Source organism: Tyto alba, unplaced genomic scaffold (assembly GCF_018691265.1).
Source record: "Tyto alba isolate M040663 unplaced genomic scaffold, T.alba_DEE_v4.0 Super-Scaffold_7, whole genome shotgun sequence".
In the NCBI taxonomy this organism is placed as follows: Eukaryota; Metazoa; Chordata; class Aves; order Strigiformes; family Tytonidae; genus Tyto; species Tyto alba.
In genome coordinates this window covers 10,447,666-10,458,463 of record NW_024881328.1, presented here as the reverse complement: position 1 = coordinate 10,458,463, position 10,798 = coordinate 10,447,666, and the positions used below count along the sequence as shown (strand labels likewise).

The 10,798-nt window shown below is 46.4% G+C and overlaps 1 protein-coding gene across 1 annotated transcript; it reads right to left on the bottom strand.

Annotated features, from left to right (window-relative positions):
- LOC116964242 (5-hydroxytryptamine receptor 5A-like) lies at nt 1-10,476 on the bottom strand. Its single transcript, XM_033003147.2, has 2 exons — nt 9,672-10,476; nt 1-811 (listed from the first exon to the last, which is right to left on the bottom strand). Exons 1-2 carry the CDS (start codon nt 10,440-10,442, stop codon nt 479-481), a joined length of 1,104 nt encoding a protein of 367 aa, XP_032859038.1. The 5' UTR covers nt 10,443-10,476; the 3' UTR covers nt 1-478.
- Nucleotides 10,477-10,798: the final 322 nt, after the last annotated feature.

Sequence of the window (10,798 nt, the reverse complement as noted above, 5' to 3'; positions counted from 1 at the left end):
TGAATCCAGCATGTTTATTCCCTTCCAAATAAATCTCAAAATGAAGGCGGCGTCCTGCCCGTATCACAAACATTTCAGTATTGTTCAATTAGCAGTTCCCGCTGGTGCCTTTGCTAACAACGAGAGAGCTACAGAATGGCACCTGTAGCTGGCCAGAGGAGATCAGTCCAGTTAGGTTCCACAGTCATGGTATTAGACACACAGAGTGCTTCGCCTGCAGACCTTACCACGTGTTGGTTCCAGAGCGGATGGGAGTTTTTCACTGCTTCCATCTTCTTTGCCAAACCCTGGAGTAGCATATATATATTTCCAAGGGGGAACTATAAACTGTCAGTAGGTTTATATCCAAACATCTTCCATCTTCTTTTTCATTGTTCCTAAATCCCCTCAAGTAGCTCATATGACAGGCATGCTTCCCTCAAGAAATCTCTGTATTATGCAATAAGTAAAGGAACAATTTTCTCCTCTGTGTCCCCTTTTATCTCTGCTTTACAAAAAGGTTCTTGAAGGCATTGTTGTAATTTTTGTTAAATGCTGTATAAATGAGAGGATTAAAGAAAGAATTGGAGTAGCCAAGCCAAAGAAAGATGCTTTTCCAGACGGGTGGGATGTTGCAGGAACAGAGGGGACTTATTAATTCTGTGATGAAAAAAGGGATCCAGCACAGTACAAAAACTCCAATTAAGATGCCAACCATCAGAGCTGCCTTTTTCTCTTTCTGTTCTCTCCATGTTTCTCCATCTGTCTGGAAAGTGATAGCTGCACGACGAGCTGTAAACACCATCTGTGGTTCATGCGAAGCTTCCTTCACCTCAAAACAAAAGCAAACACAGATTCTTACCAAGACAATTTGTTTGAGTGAAGTATTACTTTTAAATGACAGCACGACATCTGTGCACCTACCACCAACTCCATTCTTTCCACACTAAAAGAAAGAAAATGCCCTAGAGTGCCAAAATTACCAGACTTCTCATTATGTTGGAAAAGCTGCTGTGACTGACAAACAAAGCTAAATAAAGAGTAACTGATGCCACGTGTATTGTGGGCATTCTTTTTCAGTTTATTTTATTGGATGTCTTGATAACTAGTGGGACATCAAGTTGTTAAGGAAGGCTAACGAGGGCATGTGCCTTCGGCCTATCCCTAAACCAGATTCTCCTATGCGGCTACATGACCTTCAGGGCTTTTCAGGCCTGAATTGTACATTAATTTCATTTCATTGCAGGCCTCTTAGGTCATTTCCCTAAGGTATTAGGGAGGGACCTGCAACAAATGCCTGCTTGTCGACTACAAGATAAAGCTAATTTCTTCAGCCTAACTGACTGGACACAGAGCTCCAAATCCCATCTCTGGTAGGTGCAGGAGCTTGGCACCACCACTTGTAGTGCAGAAGGGACAGAGCACACCCCAAAAAACTCAGCTAAATCTGCAGGAAGATTTTTCCATTGGATCGCTTTTTAATGAAAGAATGGGATTTCAGTTAAAGGAAAGTTTCAAGACATGTGTCTGATCTTTGGAAAATGCTGATATTTCATTACCCCCAAGAATCATAAATGCCTGAAATAAAATTGAATTCTTTTGAAATATTTCAGTGGAAAGTAAACCCATCAAGAAGAGTCCCTTATGAAAGACAGAACTCGGGTGCCTTCTGCTCCTCCTTGACAGAGGCTGTCTCATGGCAGGCACTTCTGCTTCCCGGCGAGGGACAGAGCAGCGTTTCACAGCGGCTGCAGCCCGGCCACAGTACCAACACAGTAGATGACAGTGGGTGCATAAGGATGGGCCTGAAATGATGCAACCTCAGGCCCTGTGCCACCATTTTGAATTAGCTTATAAAACACTCTGGTAGTAATCAAAGAAAAGCTTTGCTGGAGAAGCAGCATTTTCTGGTCCTTACTTTCTCTCTTCTGTCACCCGTCCGTTATTTCACTCAGATCTACTTGTTACTCTCACAAACAGTACTCCATTGCCAGAAAACCACCATTTCAATCAGCCTTCAGTTCAATCTCTGGCTTCAGCAGAAGTTACATAAGAGAGGGGAAAACACCAGCTACTCCAGGCTGCCGACGGTGCTTCTTGTCTCCTCTCTTGCTAGGGGCAAGACATTCATCTGTGCACAGTGCCCTGGGTGGCAGCAAGACTGTGGCAAACAGGTTTTGGGCACAAGTTATTAATGTGCTGAGAGTCTGACCAGAAAAAGATACTCCCTTGTGATTTTAATCTGAAGATTAAAGCATCTGTGAGTGTAAAGTTCTTCTAGGCACTACAGTTATGAAGACAGTGCAATAAAATCAACAGCTAAAGGATGCAACCTGAGGCTCTAAAATTTGCGTAAGTGATAATTCACAGGCACCGCAAGACTTTGACACCACTCCTAAAATGGCTTGTTGTTGAATTAGCTACATATTCCACGTGCACGTGCCCCCTTTGTGCAAGCTTTATAATAGATGGAGGGCCTCTATTTAATATAAGCACAGCAACTCAGAGAGGGAAGCACTGGCAATGGCTAGGCAATCACTCTTCAAGATGGATATCCCTGTCTTCACCCTCAGACATGAGACATGGCTGCAGAATGTAAGAGCAGCAGATTATGGGCGCAGGCAAATAATGGAGGAAAATGAAAATCACATCTGTCCTGACAATTAAAATGGGACACCCCTCATGTAGCAAGGATCACACCATTTGTCTGCAGAAGGACTTTACTCTGCACATCCTTAATCACACTCTGCAAAAAGGAATGAATATATGACATCAGGACAAATTTGTGACAAGCAACCCTGAAAGATTATGTCTTAGCCCTGAAGAATAGCCACATAAGTATGCCTCTTGGGAAGAGCCATACAAAGGACTTTGTCACTAGAATTGGGCATAGTTTGGTACTGTATTTAACCTTCAACTCTTACTCAAAAGATAGAGCTTGCAGCGTGCCATCAGCAAATCAGAGCCTTTTCAGTACTCCAGGTATTAGAAGGCTTAGGACTGAACTGCAGAATTTACTAGTAGCATCTCTTTTATCACTTATTTTCATAATGTGAGAAAAAAAATATTTGTTTTTATAGAAGATACCACAGTCCTCAGGTGTTTTCCCTAATGAAGCATGCATTTGCAGCCTGGTGAAGCTCCTCCTGAAATCAGAGGAGTTTCCACAAACTCCACTGGTTGTTAGATCGGGCCTCTGAATACTAACCAGCAAGGGAAAATAGATCATGGCAGCTTTTGTAAATTACAGGACAGCAGTTTTCTTCTTATCTACATAATTTCTACTTTCTCTGTTGTCACAGCTGTTTTTTTTCAATTCTTTTCTTGACTAGCTCTGCCTGAGACTTCCGAGTAACGTTGTAATAACAGTGATAATAATAAAAGTGCAAATAGTAGCCTGGTGCTTTAGGAAAAATAATGGGATCTCTCGTGGAACCTTCCAGTAAGTAACCTGTGTAAATGTCCCTGGCAGACTGGAGATACTTACTTCAAGTTTCCATACGGAGTCCTTCAAAAAGGATACACAAACTGTTCTTGAAAAGGTAACTAGTACTGTTCAGCGAGGTTCTTCAGCCTGTGCCTTCGACACGACTCACCCAAGCACCTAAACCTTGGCAGCTGTACGGAAGCTCAGCTTTCCATGGTCACCGGTGTCTAATGCTCACCTCCTACGTTGTTTCCAGCTAACCTGGGAGCGACCCTGGCTCAGTTGGCTCTCCGTCTGGCTCGCCCGCCGCAGCGCCTGCCTCGGGCCCTCCCGGCACGGGGTACCGCTCCGAGGGCCAGCTTGGCACGCCTGCCATCCACCGGCCAGCTGCTCCTGGCTTCCACCGTCGCACAAGGGACCAGGCTGTACGGAGGGTTTCTAGTGAGCTCCTGTGCTCCACCCTGCCGGGCACGCACCAGCTTTGCGGTCCTGTGCTGCCTCCCTGTCTGGTCACCACACACACCGACTAGAGAACTGCCAGATTTTTGAAGTTAAACACGGATTTAATCCAAAGTGCCGTTCGTATCAGAAAATACGGATCAGTGCAGACTGCAAAGCTGGGAAAGTCCAACCTTTCATTATATTTCCATTTTTTTTAATTATTTTTATCGCTATCTGTAGGATTTGCTGCAGACCTGACTCATCTCCCTGGCCTGGCTGGTGCAAGATTATCCTTGCTGCAACTACCACCTCCCAAGACTATGTTGTCAAGGCTGTTTGTTATAAGCCAACCCACACAAACTCCATGGAAGGTAAACTAGTCTACTGTAGGCAAACACTGTTGCAGTACACAGTGCTGGCAGAGGAACCATGCTAAAGGATTCCCCCCTTATGCAGGCATGGGGTAATTTGTACTGTAATTTGGCATTGTCTGAACAATAGCACAGGCCAAAAAGATTATGTATTCCAGCCTTGCCACTTGTGATTTCCTTGAAATAAACACAGCTCTGACTATACCAAATCTGCAGTTTTCAGTGCCAATCCCGGAGACTTTGTATGACTCCAACTTCTAATATAAGTCACAATACCTGACTGTTGTCCCTGTGCCACCTGGAACAAAGGACAACCCAGTATAAAAACTTTCCCCCCCATTTTGGGCCTAATGCTGAGCTCTATTGAGAAGGCTGTGACAGGGGTAAAGGTGGTCACAGAGTGCAAATTAAAGCAACCTGTGAAGATGCCTTAGTTTATACTAGGGACATCTCTCACATGTGAGCATCTCTGCACAGCGTTGCACACTATCTCACTGGGTGGCTGGCAGCACACTATGCCCCAGGCACTGGTCTCCTCCCCTTTGCCCAGGCTCTGCTCCAGGAGCTGCAAGTCAGGAGCAGTGGGGAAAAAAGCTGGCATGAAAGGACTGCTACTCTGAGGCCAGAATTACGTTCTGAATTTGTGAAATCAGCTACTTCCAGGACAACAGGCTCTGAGAAATGCAGAGATGACCACTTTCCAGTGAGAATATTATAAAGAGAATTAAAGGAAGGAAAAGAGCTCTCAAGTACAAATTCTTCTACAGACACAAAGGAGTTTGGTTTTAGTTTCAGATTTCATTCTTCCATATGTTGATCAGCAGCTACAGTTCAATGCCACTTCTGTTGTTTGTCTGTCCCTAGTAAATTAATGGCTCTGTGTTCCTAGAGCTCTACGTTCCCAATTCCTGTGTTCCTAGCAGCGTTATAAAAAACATGCCACCAAGCAGCTTCTGATGAAATCGCTTGATTTAGTATGTTCCTTATTGCTTTAATGATTGTTATTACGGGTCCTTCGTGGCAAGTACTGTGTATGTGTTTGCACTGTACCTCCAGGGTCTGCGATAACAAAACAACAGTATAGATGATAAACATCAATTAAATCTGGCTTACCACCACAAATTCAGAGGTTTGCCTATTACCGTGTGATTCAGCGAAGATCATTACTGCCTCAGTGCAGCTTTGGCATCCTTCTTGCTCTCTGAACATGAACACGAAAAACTGAAATGTACAATGAAGGATCAAAAACATAGGAATGTCTACACTTTCTTGGATGCTCCACCAATATGACAAACAGTACATTTGACAGGGAAAAGAACACCTGCTTTCTCTCACAGGATTTTCTTCTGCTGTGAGCAGAAATAGCTCTGCATTTCTCCCGGGGAATTGCTAGCCACTCCACTTTGCTTCCTGCCTCACCTTTCTCCTACCTGACATCTGCTGGCACTCTTTTGGATGGTTGCACTTTGACCCATCTCTTCTACTTGTACAGTCAGAGGCAGAAATAACGAATAGAAGGCTTGTGTCTCCTTCAGAGAAGGAGAATCTGTTTCCTCTCCCATACCGTCCTGACTGGTTACATGGGTTGGAGAGGCTGAACAGGCCAAGGTGCAGAATAAGGTGTTGGAGCTCTGGGAAGGACTCTCACAAAACTGATAAGGTTTGGATCAGGCCTAATTACTCATATACTATACTAGTTACTTTAAGAGGGGAGAAATAAAAAAAAAAGACAACTCAAAAACAAAACAAACAAAACAAAACCAGCAGAACTTGATTTTTAACTTCTCACATGAAAATTTAATCCTAACTCTGCAATTGCTACATGTAACTAATTCTGCCATCCTTGGTTTTGCTGGACAAAACCTATGCTACAAGTGACTTCATTGATTTAAAAGGGCACTATCCAGCAGTATCTGCTGCTTTTCAAGCAGTCTCATTTATTTCAATTGCACTATTTACGGAGAGAATTATTACCTACTGCCAGCAAGGTGTGACACAGTATAGCTCTTTGTCAGTGATGGTATGTCACTTGTTTTTTTACAAGGGTCACTAACATCAGTATTGACTATAGAATTCACTTTTTAAGGAGCTTCATAATTAGCAAACAAATAGTTATAAAAGCATCAGCCTAATTTAGGGTCTCAATCCTGCATTTTTTTTTATTTCAAGGGAAAGTAAGAAACAAGTTCTAATTAAAACCAGAAGCACCTCAAATGTTTCCTGTCCATCTCCCTCACCTGTTTTTTTTTTTTTTTTCAAAGACTTTAAAAAGTGTTTTTCAAAAATACAAGTAGAACTTTAACCAAAACTGACTCAAAATAGTTATTTTATAACTATTCTATTCTGCATCTCTGTAAGTGTACAGAACATAACGTATGTATGCCAATTCTCAGATTGGTGACAACTTCCCTTTGTCTGTGGATATACATATATATACACATACATATATACACAGTGGCAACCTGCAAAGCACTTTGGTGCCTGGCTCTGTTGGCTGAAAAGCACTGTGCAAAACCATCAAGGTACCACCATAATTGCTCTACTTGGTGCCTGTTTCTTCGAGGCAATTTTGCTGGCATACGAATACCATCACCTCAAATCTTTTCCTCCTCAAATTAACTTGCTAGAACTAACCAGCTACACTGCTGGTTATTTACCTCAGGCCATAAACTGCAGCCCTGGCACGCAGTTCCAACCCAGTGCTACCTGACAGCTAATTCCCAAGTACAGCACAGACATCTCTCCCAGCAGAGATCACTGCTGTTAGCACTCGCCTCCAGCCTGGGAAGCGTCGCCAGCCCTTGGCATTGGCTGCTAAAAGCCCCTCTAATGCTACTCAGATCGACTCATGCAGGGCATCCATGGTGAGAACTGACAGAGATGCAGAGGGCACTTCACACCCAGAGTAACAGGGACGAAAGAAAAATGTTGCAAGGGTGATCATGACAGGTGAGCATTCTCAGAGAAGGACGGGATGAAAAAAAGTAAAGGTCGAAGAGACATTAGATGAGAAAGAAATGGAAAATGAGAGTGAGTTGATGGGCAAAACAAAGTAAGTGGAACAGAATTTGCCCCACCAGAAAGGTCAGTGCTAACACTGACACCCTAATTCCCCCTGGATATGGATTAGCAAAGCTGGATCACCTCAGCAGGTTTGCCACATACCCTGGCAATGTTATCGTGTTTGCATGTTAAAAAAAGATGGGTTTTGCCAAAGGAACCGTAGTGATGTGTTTGAAGATTCCTCTCCAGAATTCACATGGAAACTGCTACTGTTCCTGTGGACATGATGGATCCTTGTCATGGTTTACAGTGGTTATAGGTGTCGCTCCTACGAGCCTAAATGAGATCAGGATAAAACTTGGTGAGTTAAGTCTCAGTCTCTTAACTCAGAAAGAAAACAAAGAAGAAATGCATCCTGAATGCCAACTCCCTTGATCCACAGGTTCATTTAACACACACATGTGCAGCTGGGCATCAGCTCTTCCTTGAGATGATGAGCAAAGGTATCACAAAAGTCTTTTTATTTAAGCCAGCAAATGAAGCTGCTGAGACAATGGGGAAGGTTGCCACTATATATCAATTGCAGATTCAGGAATCACTGATAAAAGAAGTCAATACGTCAATCACTGCAAACATAAGAAAGATGAAGAACCACTGGCTTGAGCACTTGCTGCTATTGCAATAACAGCTATACTGGCAATCCCTCCAAAATGGGTCTTCAGCTCACACTGACAGGAGCTCTTTTGTCAGTAGAGCCTAAACCAGCTCCAGACACTGCATCAGCAAAAAGCACTTACCTGCCAGCCTAGCTGTGCTCACGCAAGGGCTTTTGCAGACAGAACTATGACAATTAGGAGCCAGACTTTCTTCATGTTAAAACTGACATACCAACAATGTATCCCTGTATGGGCTAAAACTTAAGCAGCTCATTTAGCTTCCCAGAATTTTAGATTTCAAACAACTAGTTCCGTATGAGTATGTGTGTATGTAAAAGATAAAGCATGCAAAACCACTACAAATACTCAGCTTTTGTGCTTGGAATGATTGTACATTAACTCCAAGCAATACATTCATCATAGTTTCAACAACTTCAAAATAAATTTGGTGCAAACCAGGGGATGATGGCCATAGGAAAGAAAAAAGAATGTCACTAGAGAAGACTTTCTCATCTTTTCTAACGCATTTTATGCTTTTGCATAGAAGACAGCGTCCTAAATCAGTTTATATTAAAACCATCTTCAAGACATTATGATCCGAACCTGCAAGTCTGGACACATGTAATTGCAAGTGCTGTCACCTCTTACTAGAATCAGGGGACACAACCTACAGACCTTTATTTGCAACCGTAATAACATGTTTCCTACCATGACTCCAAATAAAATTTAGAGAGATTTGGCAAAGGAGTGAGGCTATGCAGGATTAGCCCCAGTTGAACAGAAATGTTCCATGTCTCTTCAGGTATCTCTAACATTCACACAGCTCATCTTTTGTTATTGGGAAAGGACTGGACTTAGCAAGCATAACATGCAATCACAACAGTGTACTGTAAAGAATCATTTCCACAGCTAGGAGTGAGAGTAAGAGTATGTGACAGAAAGTGAAGAGAGTTTACAGAGAGCACTACTGAGCACCTTGGCGACATGGCATGGGTGACAGCATGGTTATGCAGAGAGCCTGACTTAACGGGACACAAGGGGCCAACCCCAACCCTTCTGCAGGGACACAGCCTTCCTGTCAGCTAGGCATATCCCCGAAGTTAATGAGACCTCCCACGTGACTAGGGCTTTGCAGGATTACAGGCAATGTTTGGGATAAGAAGGAGGAGGATGTGGTTTTTAACACACCTGGTAATTTTAAAATAGAAACAATTAATTGCTCATTGCTTCAGTACTATGCAGTGAGCAATATGTTCCCAGTATTCACGGTAAAATAGCCCAAGCACATAAGTAAAGTGTATAATTTGCTTATTAAAATCTATTCAGACACTGACAGATCCCACACAAAGCCCATGCTGGTAGATAAATGTGCATGTATTTACTCTGTACATGACCTAGGGATCTGTTTCTGTCTTTGTTTACCCCATCAACACTGAAAAAACAGAGAGGAAAAAACCCAAAGGAATGGCAAATTCAGACTTAAAGAGACAATTTCTAAATGGCTCTCCAGACTGGCAGTGAATGCACCTGTCACTTACTCTTATGGCACACTTAAGAGAAAAATGAGAATAAAACTCTTCTCCAAGAATGGCGCTTTTTGACCGGCTAATTACCGCTCCCGTCCAGTCTGCAACAGAGCTGACTTCACACGAGAGCCCCGGGGCGCGTCTCCATCTTCTTGCCGTGCCCAAACTGCCGATGCAGGGGTGACGGCTGGGAGCAGATGAGAAGCAGGAGCAGCAGGCGCCAGGGGGGGAGGCAGCAGGGGCTCTCCTCCCCGTTCCCCAGCCTTACCTGGGCTGCCGCAGGCAGGGGCACCACGGCGTTCCTCCTGCGGCCCCCCACGCGGAACTTGGCCGCCTTGTAGATCTTCCAGTAGACAAAGAGCACCACGCAGAGGGGCAGGTAGAAAGCCCCACCAGTGGAGACGATGGTGTAGGAGGGCTCCTGGCTGACCTGACAGCGCTCCTGCTCGGGGCTGTAGGTCTCCCCCCAGCCGAAGAGGGGGGCGAGGGAGATGGCGGCGGAGAGCACCCAGGTGAGAGCGATCATGACGTTGGAGATGCGGCGGCGGGTGAGCAGCGTGTACTCCAGGTGGCGGGTGATGGACCAGTAGCGGTCCAGGGCGATGGCGGTCACGTTCCAGATGCTGGCCGTGCAGCACAGCACGTCGAAGCAGACCCACACAAGGCACAGCTCCCGGCCCAGCCGCCACCGCCGCCCGGCCGACAGCTCCTTCACCAAGCTCAGCGGCATCACCAGGGCCGCCACCAGCACGTCCGACACCGCCGTGGAGGCCACGAGGTTGTGGGGCACCCGGTGGAAAGCCTTCACTCGCAGGATGGTTGCCAGCACCAGCAGGTTCCAGAGGAAGGTGGCTACGGTCAGGAGCACCAGTAGGGTCAGGATGAGGACGGTGAAGATGGAGAAGGGCTCCCGACCCCTCCACGCGGTGCTGCCCACCAGCGCAGAGGCAGCCAGGGAGGCGTTGGCGTCCACGTTGGCCGACGAGACGTTGGCCTGACACTGGCCCCGTGGGGCGCAGGGGCTCGGGGTCTCCGCCATGCCCGGGGCTCAGCCCTTCACTGCTCCTGCACGCCACCACTCTCCCCCTTCCCACGCCGCCTGTAGCCCCCGGCACCGTCCCCAGCCCCGCTGCCGGCGAGCGGGAGCCCACACCGGGCCTCCCCTCAGCGGCTGCCCGCCATGTGCCGCCGCCTCAACGCAGCCCTCGCCCCCCCGCCCCGACCCCGGGCACCCGCCGCCCTCGCCCGCCGCTCCTCACGCCCATGCCGGGCGGCTGCGGAGGCTCGGCGGGGCCGCGGCGAGGAGCCGGCACGGGGAGGGCGGCACCGCCGCTCCCGCCCCGCCCCAGCGGCCGCCTCGGGGGCGGTGGCGGAGCCCCTCCGCGGCGGCCGGGC